The sequence below is a fragment of the Neophocaena asiaeorientalis genome, unplaced genomic scaffold, assembly GCF_003031525.2.
Source record: "Neophocaena asiaeorientalis asiaeorientalis breed wild unplaced genomic scaffold, Neophocaena_asiaeorientalis_V1.1 scaffold275, whole genome shotgun sequence".
Classification (NCBI taxonomy): Eukaryota; Metazoa; Chordata; class Mammalia; order Artiodactyla; family Phocoenidae; genus Neophocaena; species Neophocaena asiaeorientalis.
Window position 1 is genome coordinate 6,194,127 of NW_020173679.1, and position 21,664 is coordinate 6,215,790.

The window sequence follows — 21,664 nt, forward strand, 5'->3', positions numbered from 1 at the left end:
AACTCTCCACTTGGCCTCGTTGCTGTCCCCTGAACACACCAAACTCACTCCTACCCCCCGGGCCTTTGCACTGGCTGTTCCCTCTGCCTGGAATGCTCCTTCCCCAGATGTCTGCATGGCTTCCTCCTTCACTTCCCTTAAGTCTCTACCCAAATCAGAGAGGCTTTCCCTGTCCCCCACCCCCATCTAAATATCACTCCCACCACACAATCACTTTATCCAGCCACCCTACAAAGCCTCCTGTTCCTTCCATGCACTTTTGGCCACCTTTATATATTATATGGTCAGTCGTCTATTGTCCGTTGGCCCCCATCTTCCCCATACACACGTGAAAGCAAACTCCAGGAGAGTGGGATGAACTTATTTCCTGTTGTGTCCCGGGGCCTCCAACAGTGTCTGGCAATCCACTCACCACCCAATAAATTACTCCTTGAATAGGTGAGTGAATGAACAAATGAGTGAATGAGGCAGGACAGGGAGTAGGGAGAGAGCTTGGCTTTGGAGTCCAGGTTCAAGTGTTGCTTTGGAGTCTGGGTTCAAGACCACTTTGGGCCATGGCTGTGGTCCAGGTGAGGGATGATGGGGGCTGGGCCCAGAGTGGTAGCAGTGGAGGAGGTGACGGAACCAAGGATGCACCTGGCATACGCCCAGCTACTCAGCCTGTCTGAGCACTGGACTTACGGTCTCATTTCTCAGGATGGTGATACTGAAGGCCTGCGCCAGGCTGGAGAGTGGTCTGCAAATGCTGCCTCTCCTCTCCCCTCCTCGGTACCCCCACCTCAAGGTCACCTGGAGTTCTCCATCAGAGGTCAAGAGGGAGGAACTGGGGCAATGGTCATGGGGCTTCAGCTAGTGACTCTGGCCCGAATTTCCCCACCCCTGTGTTTTGCCAAGGGCGGTCTGAGGACAGACAGGGAGAGGCACAGCCCTTGAGTTTCTGGTTGGAAGTGAGAAGTTGTTCTGCCTTCCCATAGAGTCAGGCTTCGAGATGGTTTCCTTGGAGGGTTTTTCCAGCGGTCTTAGAACCAGAAATGTTCCCAAGAATCACACTCAAAGATGAGATGGGACTTAGATGAGTTGTCACACTTGGTTTTGTGAGCTGTAGCTCTTGGCAGGTAGTGGTATTAGGTTTTGAGGGGGGTGCCCTCTGTCCTCGGGGACGTGAGGCGTTCATCACGGAGGGAGACACGTCTCAGCGACCGAAAAAGAAGAGATCTGGGAAGTTAACAAAGCAGGGACATGCACACGGATGTTTATAGCAGCTTTATTCCTAATTGCCAAAACTTGCAACCAAAAAGTCCTTCAGAGACTTCCCTGGTGGCGCAGTGGTTGAGAGTCCGCCTGCCGATGCGGGGGACGCGGGTTCGTGCCCCGGTCCGGGAAGATCCCACATGCCGCGGAGCGGCTGGGCCCGTGAGCCATGGCCGCTGAGCCTGTGTGTCCGGAGCCTGTGCTCCGCAACGGGAGAGGCCACAACAGTGAGAGGCCCGCGTACCGCAAAAAAAAAAAAAAAAGTCCTTTAGTAGGGGAATGGGTAAATAAACTGTGGAACATTCAGACAATGGGATATTATTCAGCGCTGAAAAGAAATGAACCATCAAGCCGTGAAAAGACACAGAAGAACCTTAAATGCATATTACCAAGTGAAAGAAGCCAGTCTGAAAAGGCTACATCCTGGATGATTCCAACTATATGCCATTCTGGAAAAGGCCAAACTATGGAAACAGTAAAAAGATCAGTTGTTGCCAGGGGTCGGAGGAAAGGAGGGAGACCCTAGAGGATCTTTAGGGCAGTGAAACCACTCTCTCTGATACTACAGTGGTGGATACATTTGCCAAAACCCATAGAAGGTACAACAGCAAAAGCGAACCCTAATGTAAACCATGGACTTCGGGTGATAATGTTGTGTCAGTTGTAGTTCATCAGTGTAACACATGTACCGATCTGGAGAGGGTTGTCGATAGCGGGGGGGCTGTGCATGTGGCAGCGGCAGGAGTTCAGTGGAAACTCTGTACCTTCTGCTCACGATTGCTATAATTTAAAACTGCTCTAAAAAACAAAGACTATTAATAAAAAATTATTTTTAAAAAGCAGGGGTAGTGTTGGGGAGAGAATATCTGTGGGGGTCGGGAGGACTTTACATGAAGGCCTCTCAGGTAAAGAGACATTTGAGCAGAACCTGTAAGAAGAGAGGGTGTGGGGAGGGGGCCACTTGGGCAAAGAGGACAGAGAACAGCTGGTGTGAAGGCCCTGAGGTAGAAGTCAGCTGGGTGGTTATGCAGGCAAGGAGACCAATGTGGTGGAGACCAGTCAGCCCTGGGAGGGGAGGAGCTGAGGGGGGCAGAGAGACAGGAGCAAGTTGGAGCAGGACAGGCTTGTGGTCATAGTAAACACTGTCAATTTCACTCTGGGTGAGATGGGAGCCACTGGGAGTTGTAAGCAGAGTGACAAGGTCTGACTTACGTTCTAGAAGGATCTCTCTGGCTACTTTGTTGAGAATAGACCGAGGCAGGGGCACTGGGGCAAAGGTCAAAGCTGGGAGACAACTTTGGGCCATGGCTGTGGTCCAGGTGAGGGATGATGGGGGCTGGGCCCAGAGGGGTAGCAGTGAAGGAGGTGACGGAACCGAGGATGCCCCTCGTGTACGCCCAACCGCCAGCCCTGGGCGCCATGCCAACCTGCGCTCTAAAGGCCACCGGTATCCTGGCAGTGGGGCGAGGGTCATCACTGTCACCCATTCAGCAAATAGTGAGCAAGACCAGGCACTGTACCAGGACAGGGTGGCGTCTTTCCTTCTTTCCGCAGGATGTGGACGCCTCGCTGTGCAGTCCTCGTCCCATGGCACGTGGGACGCCCGTGCAATGAATGGATCCATCCTTTTACAGGGTCCCTTTGCTCCTGCAGGTGAAGGACAGAGGCGGAGGGCACAGGATGGGGCATCAGACCACGCAGGTTGGAGTTCCAGCTCTGCCACCTACCAGCTGAGTAACTTTGGGTGTATCGAATAGCCCCTGTGCCTCGGTTTTCTCGAGTGTGAAATGGGTACAGTATCCCCCTCCTAGAGCTGCCAGAGGACGAGGTGAGAGACCACAGCAGCTGCTGAGCTCAGTGCAGGCAGGTAGTGAGCACTCGTGGTCATCCCCGTGCCTCCTAAGGGACCAGCTGGACGGTGGCCGGAAGTCTCTGCCGGCCCCGGGCTGTGGTCAGCGACTTGTGGGAAGAGGACACCGCTGGGCAATCTAATTTGAGGAGCTTCAAAACAATCCTCTCCAACAGCTGAGCCAGCAGTAGCCAGAACATTCTCTGCAGGCCCGGGCAGGGGACGAGCCTGTGCAATCCGACCACGCGGCTCCGTGGGAGGCCCTGCCTGCCGCTCAGCGGTGCAGGAGCCAGAGAGGAAGGCTGGCTCTGGCCTACGTCCCTAAGAGAGAGGCTCTGTGGTGACCCGCTGAGGTCACGGCTCAACAGCGGGACACAGGTAATGAACCTGAGGCTGCTCAAAGGGCAGGGTGCAGACAGGGGTCTGGAAATAGGGCTCCCAGGAGAAAAGGCAGAAAGGAAGTCCAGGAAGGAGACAGCTGGAGACGGTACCCGATCTCTGTCATCAGTTGCCTTTTGGAAGAAGAAAGGCTGATGGCTTGTTGGGGATGTGGGAGTGATAGGCCAGCACTCCCAATGGGTGAGAGCTAGAGGCATCCAACCCGGGTTCATTCGTAGGAAAAAAAAAGAAAAAAACTTCCGTCCTAAAGAGCAAAGGGCTGTGAGCAAGAGTGCTAGCATTCAAACTTTATTCTTTTTTTTTTTTTTTAGCAGCAGAATCTTTGTAGAAATGACTACTATAGAAGCCCAATGAAAGTGCCACTTCTCTGGATGATGGAGGATGGAGAGCCGGCTTGGGACCCTGTCTACCAAGCCCCCCACCCCTCGGCAGCCCCTGAAGCGCCTCACTAGAGCCCCCAGGGTCCCCAGAGCTCAGCGTGAAAACCTCTCCTCCTAAGAAATCCTCCTAATGGGTGACCCGCAGCCTGCTTTGCAGCTGGACACTTTTGACGCTGGTCTCCTCCTTCCTGGGTTGGGGGTGTGAACAAAGGAGGGTCCTCTAAATCTGGTGGAAGGATGGGAATGGGGAGCTCTCTAAGATTCTGGGGTTCAACCCCGGTCAAGGCTGTGTCCACAGGTGAGGCAAAGAAGCCCCAGCTGGGGTCTTCGAGGCATCCATCACCCCCGTGACTCCAGTTTTGTGGAGGATGGCGGGATCTTCTGCGAGCAAGGGGCGATCTATTTCTGTTCCTGGGTTAATAATAATAGTAGAAGTAGTAGTAATAATAAAAATAATAGCTAGCATTTGTCATGTCCCTTCCTCATCCTCCCAACCACCCTTCCAATTGGATGCTTCATAACCTTAATTTCTAGAGAGGTTACGCGAGTTTCCCAAGTTTGTGTAAGTGGTAGATCAGAGAACTGAACCAAGCCTATCTGGCTCCGGAGCCCATGTTCTAGGCTACTCTACTCAAGAGACAGAGAGGTCTCTTTTTGGAAATGGACAGGGATGTGAAAGAGGAGAAAGCTCAAAATGTAACATCCTATAGGCATACCTACTGAGAGTGTGTATATCAGTGTTTCAAATATGACCTGCCCGCCCACAGGTGTGTCCGCTCAGCCCCTCCTTGCTGGCGACCTGCTGTGTATCACACGCTCGGTTCTGCTGTTTGCTTGTTCTCATCTGGCCACAGGATAGATTTTTATTCATACCCTCCTGCTGGAGGTGCTGGGCGTGGAGAGCTATGTGCCCTCCAAATTGTGACTTTCCCGCCCCTCCCCACCCTGCCGTGCTTTGGGGTCTGGTGGGTATTTTCCTTCCTTCTGAGAAGCCAGCTGAACACCGCTCTGCTCCAAAACATGGAGCCCATGGGACATGCCTGCCAAAGACCTGCCTAGGGTCTTGGATCTTTCCAGGGCTGCCAATTATAAACAGATGCTCCTCCTGGGACCCACCCGGAGGCCACCCAGCTCATGTCCCTGGTGGGACCATGCGCCACAGCTGAACTCCAGCAATGAACGCCAAGGCCAAGCATTTGTGTGAGTCCCTCTGGGTGAGGGAGGCAAGGCCGGGTGGAGGAGAGGCGCTCACTGTTCTTTGATCAGCAGATTTTTCTCGAGGCCTCCTGGGACCAGTGCCATGAAACAATGCTCACTGGCTTTTACTCTGTACCTGGCCCATGCTGGATGCTGAGGTTAGGAGATGACTGACTCCCTGGAGGACCTCCCGAGCCTGTGGAGGAGCTTGTTCACAAATAGGCCCAGCACACTCACATCTGTGCACTAGTGGCGGGACAAACAAGAGCTAGTGTTGGCACTCAGGAACATGGGTTCTGAGTCACACGATGCGGCTGCTTATAAGCGGTGTAACCTTGGGTAAGTCATTTCATCTGTCTGCACCTCACCTGTGGAATGGAGAGAGAAGTCATACCTACTGGTGGGATTGTGAGTATGACAGGAGAAAACACTTGGGTGTAAAGTGTTCAATAAATGTTAGCCAGTATATAGTGGTGTTGTTATTGTTGTAGGGATGATGGAAGGAGGAGCCAGGGAAGCTTCAGAATTGCAGGGCCATTCAAGCAGGGTTCTGCAGGATGAATAAGAGTCCACAAGTAGCCTTGGCATTTAAAGCAGAGAAAAACAGTCTGTGCTGGGCGCTAGGTAGGGTCACAGTGAACCCAGGCTGGGTGAGATTTAGTTCCTGCCCTCCAGGAGACAGTATGTAGATGTGAAGTGGTGAGACAGCACACACAGGGCCAACTACAGTGCGTAATGAGTGAGTGTAAGCTGGGAACTCTGGAGCCCCAGTGAGCTCCCTCATGCATTCACTCAGCAGTGGGGAGAGACAGGCAGATAGTCACCTCACAGTGGATGGGAGCCCTGAAGAGGCAATGCCAGGGACCTGGGGAGCAAGCCAGGGTTGGACCGGCTGTGCTGAGTTACTTGTGTGAAAAATGGCCTGTTTTGGAAATGATCTGTGGGAAAGCTTTTATTCTGTCCTCCTTTTTTAAGATCATAAATGATGGAACTTGTCTTTCAGAGGCATTTTTCCTGTATAGACAAGCACAAAGAAGCAAACCTATGATCCCACCCAAGACAAGCCCTGTTCTTGTGTAGCCTGGTGACATCCACCAACTTACTACGTTTTTAGAGCTGAGATTATCCCATATGGATAATGCTGCACCCTTTTCTCCTGACCATTTTTCCATGGTGTGAACTCTTATCATTCTAGTGGCTGCAGAAGAGGGTATATCAAGGGGCTGTGCTGTGATTTTCTCAGCTCTTCCTCTCTGTGGGAAATAATAACAGAGAGCCGATGCTGAACACTAGGTGGGTGCCAGCTTTTGCATGTTTCATCCTCACAAGACTCCATGAAGAGAGGAGATGGCTTTTCTCCTACTGGGAGAGGGAATCATGGTGAAAAACCTCAGTTCAAATCCCACCTCTGCCCCTTGGTTGCTGTGTGACCTCAGACAAGTTGCTTAGCCTCTCTGAGTTGCAGTTTCCTTAGATATACAACGGGCATAATACAGCGACCACAGAAATGCCCCAGTTTCAACAGCGTTCCCCTTTTCATTCTTTATCCCACTCACAGCGGTTTGTGTCCGGCTGTTTTCTCATTCCTTCGCTGTCTCCCTGAGGCAGAGACCATGTCTGTTTTGCTCTCCGTTAAATCCCGCAAAGGCACAGCACCCAGCCCGCTGCAGGCCGTCTGTGTGGTCCTGTCAAGGGGTTGTGGATGTTGAGGGACATGAAGCTGAGGTCTGGGTGGGAATAAACACTGGGGTGAGGACTCAGGGGATTCGGGAGCAGAATTCTCAATGCTCAGAAAAATCCCACCGTCCCTTGGGTTTCAGGAGTGCATCTGCTGAGGACAAAGTCTCCGGGTTCAAATTCTGCCCCCGCCACCGACTGAGTGCGACTTTGGACGAGTTAACTCAGTGCCTTTGAGCCAGTGTCCTCAGCCATAAAACGTGGATCGTGGGCTTCCCTGGTGGCGCAATGGTTGAGAGTCCGCCTAACAATGCAGGGGATGCGGGTTCGTGCCCCGGTCTGGGAAGATCCCACATGCCGCGGAGCGGCTGGGCCCGTGAGCCATGGCCGCTGAGCCTGCGCGTCCGGAGCCTGTGCTCCGCAATGGGAGAGGCCACAACAGTGAGAGGCCCGCGTACCGCAAAAAAAAAAAAAGTGGATCGTGATAGCCTTCAGCTTTGGGGGCTGCTCGGGGGTTCAGGCTCGCTGCGAGGGTAGCTCCGAGGGAAAGGAGGGCGGGACCCCGTGCCTCTGCTGGGAGGCCTGGGACGCCAGAGGTCTTCAACCCCCTTTCCCTCCTCCTCCCCAGGACGGAAGCTCGCCATTTGCCCCCCGAGGGGAGGGGAGGCCGGGGGGTGTCGAGTGACCCTGAGCTCTTATTTTATAAACTCGGCTTAAGCGTAAATCCCGGGGCCGCTGACCCTCCCCAGCTAAGCCCTGTCCTGGGAGTTGATTAAGAGGAGGCCATGTTGGGTTCCAAGGGCTCATAAATCTGCCCTCTCCCCAGGCTGCTTACCCCACGCTCCTCTCAGCCCCTTGCCTCCCGCCCACCCCATCCTTACCCTCATTTGCGCACTGGGTGGGACTCCTGTCCTGTCAGCTGTCCGGGGTCACCCCCAGGTGACTCTGGTGAGAAGCCACCCGGACCAGCCTCTGAGCTGTACCTGCCAGGTTCCTGGTCGGTGACTCTGGGTCACCAGAGGGGTCCGGGCAGGGCACTGGAAGAGGAGGGACAGTGGCTGTAGCAGCTCCAACTGGGTGGCTCCTAGCCAGGAAGGGCCCCGATTCCTCCACGCAGCGCTCTCCCTCACCTCCCACCCCCAGTAGCTCAGTTACTGGAAGGCTCCATCAAGGTGACCAGCCCTGGCCTCCCTGTCACCATGGAGACGCACCTGGGTCCTAAGATGGGAAGATGCCCAGCCTGGCTCCCCAGGGACTCGCCTGAAGAAATGCACAGCAGTGCAGAGGCTGCACACACACGCATGCGTGCAGAGAGAGGCTCATTCACTCAGACACGCACAGAGAGACACACACATGCGTGCGTGCAGAGAGAGGCTCATTCACTCAGACACGCACAGAGAGACACACACATGCGTGCGTGCAGAGAGAGGCTCATTCACTCAGACACGCACAGAGAGAGGCACACCGAGGCACACACACACCGGCCTGGGCCTCACCTCACAGCTCAGTCCTGGGTGGTTTTGAGGCTCTGGGTGAAAGTCCGGGTCTCGCTGACTCTTGGGCTAAGCAACCTCTGTGTTGAAGGTTCTGGGACCCTAAATGGCTCAGTCGAGGAAACTGGGCTCATCTCAGCCTCACAGAGGCTATTTAACCACCTCCCATCCTGTCCCACCTACGGCCATGAACTTTCATTCATTCGCTCAACAAACAGCATTTGCATTGCTGGGCCCTGAGATATGAAATGAACAAGGCAGGATCAAGGACCCGGGAGCTCCCTGCTCAGAGGCGTGGGGTGAGGAGGACAGAAAGCAAACCCGTCACAGTGTCTGGGGAGAGGTGGGGCCTCTGAGCACAGAGCGTGAGGCCAGTCCCCCAGCCCACCAGGGGCATCCTCAACAGACCCCCAAAAGGACATGACCAGACCTCAGCGTCCCACCTGGGTTTATATACATGGAAGACAGTGGGGCACAGCCTTCGTTTCGCCTCCCTCACCCTAGCCCCTGTTTCCCTCTCCAGGTTGTCCTTCCAGCCATGCAGACCGAGCTGGCCTTCCCTGTTCCCTGTCTGCTGGTTTTCTTGTGCTCCCAGGCACCTGGACCGCTGCACCTTCCAACAAGCCCCTACCCCCACTTTAAGCTTGCCTTCTCTTGTCCAGAAGTTCTCAGAGTCCCGGAGGCACCTCTCTCATCCTCAGCCAGGCCCTAGGAAACCCTGCAAGCCCCAGGGTCCTGTTCCCTATATGAGATGGAGGTGGGATGGGGTTAGGCAGGGACCAGGGTATGAGAAAGGAGGCCAAGGATTTCCTTCACCTCAGACTGACATACTCAGAAATTAGATGGATGGATGATGGAGTGGGGTGGATGGATGGATGGATGAGTGGATGGATGGATGGACAGACAGATGGGGTGACAAGGGAGGATGGAAGGAAACTAGGATGACAGTGACTACCAGGCAAGAGTGAGGTCTGATATGGTGGAAGATGCCTGAACAGATGTTTATGTCTTCTCCGTGAAGGGAATCTCTCCAGCCTCTCCTGGAGGGACACATTCTAAGTCTGTTTTTAGTTCAACAGACAAGAAAGTGTCCCTTGGAGCCTGCCTAATTGCAGACCTTTTGCTCTTGAAGGACTTTTGTGGTCGTGGAGGGTGGCTGATGGAATTCTCCCTCGTAAAGCCTTTCCTGTATTTCAAGACTTCAATTAAAATAAATAAACTGGTTGGACAAGGTGGGGTTTTCAAACTGGGCTTTCCCAGAGATGTTTCAAGAGTTGAAAGAACACTTTTATTTTCCTTTGAGAAATATTTTGAAAGTTTTAAAAACTCTAATAAAAAAGTCAAATCCATGGGAGCCACCGACAGACACATTTGTGTGTCCCACCAGCTAACCCATTTTGTGCCTTTTTTGGTTATGTGAAAGTTCTGAGATTTCAAGATAAACAATTGATAAACGGTTATCACCAACAACTACTTATCTGCGTGACTTTTCTCCATACCAAGTCCAGAGCAAAGTACAGAAATCAGTTAGATTCTGGTCTGGCGTGACTGGAGTTAATCCATCACTCCCACTTGAAAATGTTTGTCTTCCCAGCTCAGCCCTTCTACTCTCATTCGTTGCTTTTAGTGTAAGAAAATATGGAGTTGGACGTGTAATTTGTTCCTTTTACTGGTTTCACACATGGGGTTCCGTGTTAGGTTTTATTTTTTAAGGAGAAATTTCATTGATACTTTTTTAAAGGAAGAGAGGAAACAAAAATAGAAACCCATTAGATTAATCCCCCAGGAGCCTTTTATCTCTTCCTTTCTCTGATTCTCTCCAGCCCCCAGCCTTTCTCCCTCTGTGCTGATTCAGCTGGGTCTCAGGATTCTTCGTTCCCCGTCACCCGACCCTGGTTCTTTTACCAACAGGGGCCTCTCTGGACCACACGACGTACCATGGGAAGCAGTGTCATTCTCCTGTGGGTCAAGGTTGAGAATTAGCCCGGCCTTTTATGGCCAGCCATTCATAAATTTGTCCAACCCCCTTTAAGGATTCATGTCTTCGTCCTGCCAGGGTCACTTCCTGGTGTAATGAGTCCCGTGTTTATTACCTGTGGGGTGAGGTCGTGTTTCCTTCCCCAGAGGAGCCCAGCTGCCTGTCTCCCCGGCCCTCCTTCTGCCAGACCACAGCTGGGTGGAAGGGAAGGCTTTGCTCAGCCTCCAGGCACCTCACGGTCAGAACCTCGCAGTCCGTTCATCAGTGGGGCTCTAGACCTCAGTGGTGAGAAGGCCAGCTTGTTTCTAGTTCAGAGCATTCTGGAACATTGTACAGAAAGAGCTCTGCTACTACTTTTAACTAGGTAGGATCATTGGAATTGGGCCGACAGGAGACCTCCTCCTGGAAGCAATACGTAAGAAAGACTTGTGAATCACGCATCCACCAATGGGTCATGAACTGGCTCAGAAACTCTTGGTTCCCTTCAGAGTAGGCTATATATATCCCTTTAACAAATCATATCGTGACTTTTCATACTCTCTTTGAATGGAATCAGGGAGGCCAGTCCTGGGGCAGATTACATACTGAATTTCTGATGGCAATCATTGAATCACGATGGCTTCCTTAATGACCACGTGTTCAGTACTGCTATCCTCTCCTTCCAGATCGTTCTGTGGGGCCGGACTGAGAAATGCCTGAAGGAGACGACGGAGGAGATTCGGCAGATGGGCACCGAGTGCCACTACTTCATCTGCGACGTGGGCAACCGGGAGGAGGTGTACCAGACGGCCAAAGCTGTCCGGGAGAAGGTGGGCAGCCTGCGAGGGGCCGGCCTCAGCTCTGCCAGACACTGCGGGGGAATGCTGGCCAAAGAGAACATTCTCACGTGGCCTGGGAGAGAGCTTTGCCTATGGCAGAATGGCTATTTTCAGGGCATCTTGGAGGGCTTTCCTACGAAGCTGGCCCAAGTTGTGCATGCATGTGCGTGTGTGTGTTGCAGGGGGCAGGGACTAGGACATAGGTTGATTACGTAAGCGGACTGATCACCTGTTGTCCCCTTTGGAAGTTTAGATCTTGTGAGTTTCTATCCTAGACCCTGGGGGACAGGTGTCCCATTGCCCTCTGGGAAAATCCCCGACTCCAGCCTTCTATTTAGACTGAATGTATCACTGAGCTCCAAGAGAGCAGAAACCACCATTAGATATCTGACATATGGTAAATGTTAACTATTTTTATGTAACAATAACCTCATTTATTATAGATGTGCTCTGTGCCAGGTACATTATGTGCCATAAATTATTTCTTTTTTCTGTTTTTTTTTTTTGCCACACTGCACGGCTTGCAGGATCTTAGTTCCCTGATCGGGGATCGAACCCAGGCCCTCGGCAGTGAAAGTGCAAAGTCCTAACCACTGGACTGCCAGGGAATTCCCAGCCATAAATTCTTTCTGATCCCCAGAACGACCCTGGTATGGTTATTAGCCCCGTCTTACAAATCAAGATTGATGCTCAGAGAGGCGATGTGACTTCCCAAGACCAGGTCCCTCCTCTCCAAGTGCAGGCCACTGGGGCTGCCCGCCCTAACGGCCCCTCGACCCCCTGTTGCCCACAGGTGGGCGACATCACCATCCTGGTGAACAACGCCGCCGTGGTCCACGGGAAGAGCCTGATGGACAGTGACGATGATGCCCTTCTCAAGTCCCAGCACGTCAACACCCTGGGCCAGTTCTGGGTAAGTTTATCCTGAGCCTGAGCCAGCCCTGGGCATGTCAGTGACATGCTTCTTCCCTCCGGGGATCCTGGGAGCTGTAGGGGAACGGGGAGAGGCTCGCCAGGGCTTGGGCTCAGGCCAGGGGGGATGTCCTAGGATAGGGTGACCGGACAAGACGAATGACCGGCTGCCCCAGGAGGCATCTGGACTTTCTGAAATGTGGGGCTCAGTGCCCTCGGCCCGCACGCCTCCCATCCCAGGAAAGCCTGGTCGCTGGTGTAGTGTGTTGTGTACAGGCTGGTCTGTTCTCCCTGAGGGGGGTGGTAGAGGGGCTGTTGGAAGCGGTGGCTGCTGCACGCTGACCTCCCCACCCACTTTAGACCACCAAGGCCTTCTTGCCACGGATGCTGGAGCTGCAGAACGGCCACATCGTGTGTCTCAACTCCGTGCTGGCGCTCTCTGCCATCCCCGGTGCCATCGACTACTGCACGTCCAAAGCCTCAGCCTTCGCCTTCATGGAGAGCCTGACCCTGGGGCTGCTGGACTGTCCAGGCGTCAGTGCCACCACCGTGCTGCCCTTCCACACCAGTACCGAGATGTTCCAGGGCATGAGGGTCAGGTCAGTGGCAGGGGACCCCCTCTCCGAGCCAAGTCCCTCCGAGCCAAGATCGGATCAGGGGAAAGCCTCGTTACACACAGAGACCCAAAATCTTAAAATAACCCAGAGCCCTTTATCTCTGGCTTTTTGGTCTCATACCTGATTCTCCTTCTGCAGGGCAGTGGGGTTCTATAGTGGTTTAGGGTCCTGCTTCTCAGGTCAGGGGGCTTGTACAGAGTTCCCATGCTAAATGCATGGAATGGAATACTACCCAGCTATATAAAGGGAACCAGGTATTGGTAAGTGAACAATATGGATGAATCTCAAATGTTGAGAGAAAGAAACCAGAGACGTAAAAGTGCATTCTGCATGATTCCATTTGTCTGAAGTTCTACAACAGGCAAAACTGGACCGAGGTGATAGAAATCAGAACAGTGGCCACCCCAAGAGGAGTGGGGACATAGCCTGGCAGAGAGCACCAGGGAACCTTCTAGGCTTTTAGAAATGTTCTCTCTTCTTGACTTGAGCGGGGGCTACGTAGGTAAAAATTGATCATGCTGGATACAAGATTTATGCCTTTTATTGTATGCAAATTATAGCTCAGTTTAAAGAAATACCGAAGCCCACCCACCCCTCCTCCAGGCCACTTAAATCAACGGGAAAGGGAACCACTGGTTTAGAGCTTGTGCTTTGGAGCCAGGCCCCTGGGGTGTGTGTGACCTTGAGCCCGATTAGTTCCCTCTCCTGCCTCTGATGCTAATCTGTAGAATGGGATGATGGGAATGTCTACCCTTAGGGTTCTGTGATAGGGATAAAATGGGGTCTAGCATGCAACACCGTATGTGCTACATAGTAAGTGCCCAGTAAATGGTGCTATAACGATGTGCGCTCGTGAAGGGGCATAAGATTATAGATAAGTGAAAATGTGGAATCATCCAAAAACTATTTTCCTTGTTTTTTGCAATGCAACGTACAATGATAATTTTGCTTTCTAAATGATATGGATCAGCTTCTTCCAAACATGAGGATAGCGTGGAAGTGTCACGGTGAGAGTTTCCTGAGAGAGTGGAAGGCATGTGGCGTAGTGCATCCGGGTGGGACTCAGAACACCTTAGTGATTATCACTGAGTCTGGTTTTGCTATCAAGAATCAAAACACCTGGTTTTGCAGACATAGATATGGAGAACAGACGTGTGGTTGCCAAGGGGGAGGCGGGGCAGGGGAGGGAAGGAAAGGTAGTTTGGGATTAGCAGATGCAAACTATTATATATAGGATGGATAAACAACAAGGTCCTACTGTACAGCACAGGGAACTCTCTTCAATATCCTGTGATAAACCGTAAAGGAAAAGAATATATGTGTGTGTGTGTGTGTGTGTGTGTGTGTGTGTATAACTGAGTCACTTAGCTGTACAGCAGAAATTCACACAATATTGTAAACCAACTATACTTCAATAAAATTAAGGAAAAAACACAACTCCCTGTTTGGAATCACACCTCAGCTACTGAATGGTGACGAAATCTTGAACCACTTTTGTTACCACTCTGAGCTTTACTTTGCTCATCTGTCAAACAGTGAAAATAATACTAACCTCATAGGATTATTGAGAGAATTAGAAATAACACATGCAACGCATCTAGTGTGAAGCCCAGGGCACGTGAGATGCTCAGTAACGAACTGCTGCTCTCATTATTTTTCCTAACAATAAACATCTTCATAAGTTATAAATCTTCCTAGCAGACTTCAGTCATCACAGATGTATATATTTCACACCTGACTTATATGCAAATGATCATAGATGAATTTAGAGGAGGCTGGATTAATGACTATTAATGTTCCATGTTGGTTTTTTCCCCCCATGATGTCTTGGTTTGGTTTCTTTTCATCTGGGTATACAGGAAGTGCTTAAACAATGCATATTGGATGGAAGTGCCACAGTGGCGACCCATGGTTCTAATCGGGTGCCCTGAAGTGGGCAGGACATTCACAGACCTTGCATCCCTGTGCCTGTTTCACCTTCTGGCATAGTTTCCTCTCCATCACTTTAAGAAGGAAACCCAAGGCCTCCCCCAGATCATTTTCCCACAGTGGCTCAGAATGCGGGCCCAGGCTGCGGGGGCCTAATCCCAGCTCCCTGTGACCTTGGGCAAATTACTTCGCTTTCCTGTGCCTCGTTTCCTTGTCTGTAAGAAGGGATTGATAATGGTACCCTGGCCTCACAGGCTAGATGAGCTCCTGTGTGTGAATCAACTAGCCAGCTGGCAAGTAGTAAGCACTAGGTGAGGGTTAGTTACCTGTGGATTGCAGGTGAGCCCCGAGGGCTTGGGAGAAGGGCAGGAAAATGTCGATTGGTACCTAACCTACTGCCATTTCTTGAAAGAGGAAGAAAGAAAGAAAGAGGAAGGAAGAAAGGAAGGAAGGAAGGAAGAAAGAAAGGAAGGAAGGAAGGAAGGAAGGAAGAAAGGAAGGAAGGAAGGAGGGAAGGAAGGAAAGAGGGAAGGAAGGAAGGAAGAAAGAAAGGAAGAAAGAAAGAAAGGAGGAAGAAAGAAAGAAAGAAAGAAAGGAAGAAAGGAAGGAAGGAAGAAAGGAAGAAAGGAAAGAAAGAAAGAAGGAAGGAAGGAAGGAAGGAAGGAAGGAAAGAAGGAAAGAAAGAAAGAAAGAAAGAAGGAAAGAAAGGAAGGAAGAAAGAAAGAAAGAAAGAAAGAAAGAAAGAAAGAAAGAAAGGAAGAAGGAAAGAAGGAAAGAAAGAAAGAAGGAAAGAAAGAAAGAAAGGAAGGAAGGAAAGAAAGAAAGAAAGAGAAAGAAAGAAAGAAAGGAAGGAAGGAAGGAAGAAAGAAAGAAAGAAAGAAAGAAAGAAAGAATTGGCTTCCTCTCCAACCATGCTTAGCAGCTTCCATGCTTAACAGCTTCCCGGGATTGAGGGTGGGAGACATGTTTAGGGCAAAACTGATGGGTTTTCTGGCAAGAGTGGCCATACAGGTGGGTGCTGTTGTTTGTAAATTGCTCTTTACTGATCTTTATGTTCCAGCCCCACCAGACACTTTACAAACGCTTCTGCGTTTGACCCTCCACAACCCTGCAAGAGCTCTTATCCCCGTTTCTCAGATGAGGAAAGTGAGGCTCTGAGAAGCAAAGCTCCTTGCCCAAGACGACACAGATAGAAATTGGCTGAGCATGCTCTTTCAAGGGGCTTGTGCAGCCTCCGTGGGAGATCCTAGCTCTGCCGGTTCCCCGGGTACCCATCCCACACACCATGGAGGGAAAAGAGAAAGCCCCACCAGCGGGCGTGTGTGAGGCATCCCCTCTGTCAGGTTCTCCTGCACGGATCTTACCAGGAAGAGCCCCCTGAGCCCACGGAGCTTGGTCTGTCCATCCTGTCTTCCTGTCCCCCCAGAAGCAGCACCGGCCCAAGTGGGGGCTGGAAACCCACGCTGTCCACCGTGTCTGTGGGGCTCCAGCGTGACGAGCCATCTCACGCGTCCATCTCCGCAGGACCCTGAGGCCAGCCCTTCCAGACTGCAGGGTCGTGGGCATCCTGGCAGCCCGTCATGATGGCAAAGGAAGCCAAGGGTTGGGGGCGAGCTCCGTGGACTCTCTGAAGGCAGCCAAGCCCGTGCCGGGGGCCCAGGAGTTGCGTTTTGCTCAGGGTGACATCATCCCCAGGTGACTTATCACCCTCAATCCTCCTGGTGCTGGAGCATCTCACCAGCCCTTTGTGGGACTGAAGGCAGAGCCAGCGGCATCAGTCCTGCACCTATAGGCCCAGGAGCAGTGGGACAAGCAGCAAGCGAGGGACAGGGGAGACAGAGCACGGGTCTGGCGCTCCTGTGGGCCTGGTTTGAATCCCCAGGCCCCACCATCCCCAGAGCCTTGGCTTCCTTCTCTGGCAGTTGGAGCAAATGATGCCTGTAGATCACTCAGCACAGGCCTGGTGCTAAGGGAGCATCATCCCTGTACGGGTCTCAGGTCAGATGTCTCTGAACAGGCATGAGAACCCCCTGATGTTTGCTTACTCATCCATTCATTCATTTATCAACCCCATGGAAACGCCCTGTAGATGTTTGAATGAATCGGTGAGTGTATCCATGAATTAGGGAATGAGTGAGTAAACCAGCAAGTGGTAGGGGAATGCCACATCGTTCAGTGTCTACCCACTCAGCAAGCATTTATTGAGCACGTACTATATCCCAGACACTGCACACAGGGCATACAGCCGGGAGCAAGACCCACCAGACTCCTGCCCTTGGGGAACTCACAGGCTGATGGGGGAGACAGGCCATTCACAGGAAACAAGCAGACAGGCAAGGCCGTTCTCTATTTAGTCAAGGCAATTATCAGGGGGCCGAGATTAGAGGCCACTCTGAGTGGATGGGAGGAAGGAGCCAGGCTGATGGGACAGCTGAGATGGGAAAGATCTTAAGTGACAGGGTTGGCCAGGATCGCTGGGGCAGAGTGAGAAGGAGGAAAGGTGAGGCCCAGAGTGGGTAGGACTGAAAGCAGAGCGAGGGGCCCCAGGAGGGCTTTAGCAGGGCCGGACGGGATGTGAGTGAGGTTTGGGGGAGCCCTCTGCAGTGCTCTAAGAATGGGTCCCAGGTGGGTGGGTGGGCTAGAAGCCCTCAATCCTCAAGGGGAGACTCGCTGGGAGGAGTGAGAGGAAGAGGAACTCCTGACACATCCCGGGCGGCAGGGAGAGTGTTCCAAACAGGTCTCAAGTCTCCCACACGGGAGAAGCCAAAGGGATGACCCTGACATGTTAGCCACAGGGGTTTTCAGCAGAAGCGCTCGCTTCTCAGGGGAAACCCACACTGTCTCTTCCTGCCTGCAGGTTCCCCAACCTCTTCCCGCCCCTAAAGCCGGAGACCGTGGCCCGGAGGACGGTGGAAGCCGTGCAGCTCAATCAGGCCCTCCTCCTCCTCCCGTGGACGATGCACGCCCTCATTATCTTGAAAAGGTATGGGGCGGGGGGAGGAAGCTCTGGGTCAGGCTCATGCTGGCCATTTCCCCTTCTCCCTGTGGACCCTGGTGGGGAAGAGGCCTCAGGCAAGAGAAAGTACCCCGGTGATTGATTAGTCATGCCTGCCTGCTATGGGCGTGAAAGTGAGAGCAGTGGCACGTGTGCCATGGATATACTATCCTTACTAAGGAGTGGCGGCTCTCAAACTTGTTGGTCTCAAGAACACTTTACAATCTTAAAAATTATTGAAGAACCCAAAGTGCTTTTATCTCTGTGAGTTGTATCTATGTATTAGAAATTAAAACTGAGAAAATATTTTATGGGATTTATACATTTATTCATTTATATATAGCAAGAAAAAATCCATTCAGTGTTAACATAAATGATATTTTTGTGAAAAGTAAATGTATTTTCCAAAAAAGAAATGTAGTAAGAAGAATGGCATTATTTTATATTTTTGCAAAGCTCTTTATTATCTGAATTAATTGAAGACAAATGGATGCTCATATCTGCTTCTGATTTTAATCTGTTGATGTCACATGTCATGTAGCCTCTGGAAAACTCAACTGTACACTCATGAGAGAATGAGACTTAAAAAGTCAAAACCTGTCTCAGTATTATAATAAAAATAGTTTGACCTGGCAGACAGACCCCTGAAGAGATCTCAGGTACCCCCAGGTGTTCCTGGGCCACACTCTGAGAACTGCTATTCTAGAGACTAAATCTTGGCCCTAGCCTTCAGGAAGTTCAATCTAATAGGGAAGACTAGCGGTCCAGTGGTTAAGGCTCTGCGCTTCAGCTGCAGGGGGCACAGGTTCAATCCCTGGTTGGGGAACTAGGATCCCGCATGCTGTGTGGCACGGCCAAAAATAAAATAAAATAGAATAAAATTTTAAAAGGAACATCAGTTAATGGGGAAGACAGGGATTTCGTTGCCAAAGGCTCGGGATTCACAGAAACATCCCTGGTGGGATTTACCGGGGCAGACCACCTTGCCGGGTAGGCTTTACAGAGGAGACCATCTTCCTCCAAAATTTGCCCAGCATCACATTCCCTAGAACTTTCCAGACTCTGGGCAACAAACCATTCCCATCCCACTCCCACACTGAAGGGGCCATTGCAGGTGCCCCACTAAACACTGTTTTCATAGGCCTCTCATGCTGCACAGAGAGCTTTGACCCTGGAGCCCGAGTGACCGTGGACTCTTGGCTCCCCTGGGCCCCCAACCCCTGGCTGACTGAACCCCTCTGACCTGAAAGGCCTTTTCAGGAGGTGAAGCACCCCAGTGCCTTTATCGGATGTCAACCCCCAGGAAACCAGGTTCCCCTCTGGCTGCTGTGGACACAGTGGGCATCTGAGGAGCTACTCTAACTGCAGGCAAGAAACCTCAGGACCCGGGGACACATCAGTCCCTTTCAGTGACACAGAGTAGGGGACTCCGGGCATTCAGGCCACACCTCAGCCTCCCTCAGTCCATCCTGACTGTTGCTTTGAGATGCTACTTGGCCGCCTCTGTGAGCCTTGGAGAGCAGGGACTTGGATCCTCACCAAAGCCGAGCTGATCTTCCACCTCAGGGAGCTTCTTAGAAGCTTTTGGGGACATTCTAGAAAAAAGCTAGTTTGTCTAGAGCACCTCAGCGCTCTCCACAGTAAGCACCCAGCCTACATTTTTTGTTCTGTCCCCCACTACTTTCCCACAAGAAGCAGAGGCCAGCCCCTCCCCATTCCCTGCACCGCGCCTCCTTTCACCTTCCCCAAGAGAAATCTTCACAGGCTCAACTCTAGTGCCACCACCCCCAGGAAGCCTTCCAGATTGCTCCAGCCAGAAGTGAGACTTTCCCATGTTGCAACTAGAATGGGCCAGGGCCCTTCAATTTCATTCAACAGAGGAACAGAGGGCATCTCTCTACTGGGCCCTGTGCTAAGTGCCAGGATCGGAGATGAAATATCTACCACAGAGGCACCCATGGACTTGACAAGTAAACAGCAAGCACAACTCCGGGGTTGTTGGGGAAGCATAGAGCTATGCGGAGCCCCAGGAAAGGCCTAGGGGTGAGTCTGGGAAGTTTCCTACAAGAAGCAAGAAATTGTGTCATGCTAAAGAACAAGGTCTGAAGGTATATGCAGGTGTTTTACTATCTGGAGGGACATAAAGGATGAGAAGTAACACCTGAGGTCCCAGCTATAGGAAGCCATCACCATGCAGTGGAACAAACTTGGCTGAGAATCTTGAGATGGCGGAGAGGACAGATTTGGGCATCAACTGTACCACGTGCATGGTGTGGCTCTTTAATAAATAACACATGGGAAAAAAAGAGGAGGTGACACCCAGTACCTAACCCCTCAGCCCCACACAGTAAATATTTGTTGAACAAGTCGCATTTGGAGTTAATTGATCTCTGAGATACGTTTGGGCCCTAAAATGCTAAGAGTGTGGCTTTGAAAATTGGTAACACCCGCCCTTTACCTTGTAAATAGCTATTTACCTACTTACCTGAAAGCCCTTCCTCCATGGAGGGGTGGGTAGTGGTGGCTTGTCGGGGGAGCCGGTGTATGTTGGAGAGAGGGGTGGGGAGAGCTTATGGGAACCATCATTTTACTACACCCCTTGTGTGGCTACCAGTGACCCGGCCACTGGTCTCCCCACTAACCATCTTCTCTTTTCCCTCCCCACTCCACCAGCATACTCCCACAGGCTGCCCTCGAGGAGATCCACAAATTCTCAGGAACCTACACCTGCATGAACACTTTCAAAGGGCGAACATAAAGGCAGGACGCAGAGACAGGCTCAAAAGCCACAGAACCTGAGGGGGTGTGGGCACCTGGGCATACGCCCATGTGCCTGTCCCTTGACACACTTCTGCTGCATGAGCAGGACTGCTCCTCCCCTGGGGAGGAATCTGGCTGTGCCCCCAGGCCAGCCCCAGGACCTTTGCACAGGACTGACGGGTGTAACTCTGACCCCCGTGGGGAGGCAAGAAACCAGCCAGCAGCTGCCTTGACACTTTTGTACATTTCTGATTCTGTAGAGTTTATTGTTAAATCGCTTCTCAAGTCTAACCAGCCTCGGCAATGTGCATAGACTATTTCCGGGAGGGTCTGTGCCCACACACTCCTCCTTCCCCTCCAAAATCCACTCATCCTCAGCTTGTGCAAACTGGTTGAACGGCAGGAATACAAAATAAAGAGAGATGGCTTTTGCGAATTCCTTTGTTGAAATCCTTGACCTCTGGTCCTTAGTGGTCAGTGGGGAAGGCACCACACCCAACCACAGCACCCCATCCTTTGAGAGAGAATTGATCTGCTCAGGGTCCCCAGCTGCCGGGAATGGAGTAGGCAAGAAGGAGGCAGAGATCGGGAGAGAAACTGGAGCCCAGGCCTGGGGGTACATGGCTCCTTGCCAGCTCTGCCAGGCCCTGCCCAACAGCCATGGGTTGGGGGGCACTTTGCCTTCCTACCTGCATCCCTGGTAGGACCATAGTGACCTAGTCTGCAGAGACCAGCTCTCTGTCCTTCCACAGCCCCACCAGCCACCAGGCCACCAACTCAGCAGAGCAGAACCAGGCTTTATCGAGCCCCTCCTGTCTACCTACCACGTGCTGGGTGCTGAGAGGGGAATGTTGCCCCAAATTCAGCCCAAATTCAGAAGACCACCAGCACAGCAAGGCCAGTGCTAAGGGGGTGCTATGGGCCCCTGGGCCAGATTTGATTGCAGGGGGTAGAAGTGAAATAGCAAAGGAGAGGGAGGTCTGGAACAGCAGAGGGGATTAACGTGGGCTCGGTCAATGGAGAAAAATGACAGGAGATGTGGGGAGAGATGCCCCAGCGTCCCTCTGGTGTGCATCCTCTCCTGCCGCAGCAAGCTTAATAAACCTGACCTTGGGCCGGGGGACAGGTGGACAATGGAATCTCATCTAAGGTGCCTCCGTCCACACAGCTCTCGCAGGTGGGTGGTGGGGTGGGGGAGGGGAGCAGGCAGTGGCTCCAGGAGATGACGGAGAAGACCACAGGCACGAATTCAGTGGAGAAGCTTGCTGGAGCCTGGCACCAAGCCTGCACCTTCGCACAACTCACACGAGAGGAAGAGTAGGGTTGCAGCTCAGCTGGTCGTCAGTCTGGTCTGTGTGCCGAGATGCCAAGTCACAACCACATCCACTGTTTATTGAGCACCTACTGAG

General features: G+C 52.0%; 1 protein-coding gene across 6 annotated transcripts in view; it reads left to right on the forward strand.

The window, feature by feature from the left end:
* The window catches only part of DHRS3 (dehydrogenase/reductase 3), a 42,221-nt gene extending 21,530 nt beyond the window's left edge, over positions 1-20,691 (forward strand). For 3 of the 6 annotated variants that reach the window (XM_024749831.1, XM_024749830.1, XM_024749828.1), the window contains 7 exons: positions 10,890-11,033; positions 11,836-11,955; positions 12,315-12,553; positions 16,025-16,195; positions 17,358-17,483; positions 18,746-18,863; positions 20,169-20,257. In XM_024749831.1, the coding sequence (XP_024605599.1) occupies positions 10,890-11,033; positions 11,836-11,955; positions 12,315-12,553; positions 16,025-16,195; positions 17,358-17,483; positions 18,746-18,857 (912 nt within the window). In that variant the 3' untranslated portion in view covers positions 18,858-18,863; positions 20,169-20,257. Of the gene's footprint in view, positions 1-10,889; positions 11,034-11,835; positions 11,956-12,314; positions 12,554-16,024; positions 16,196-17,357; positions 17,484-18,745; positions 18,864-20,168 lie in introns of all 6 variants that reach the window. The other 3 variants (XM_024749832.1, XM_024749829.1, XM_024749833.1) reach the window with 3 other exon arrangements.
* The last annotated feature ends 973 nt before the right edge of the window (positions 20,692-21,664 follow it).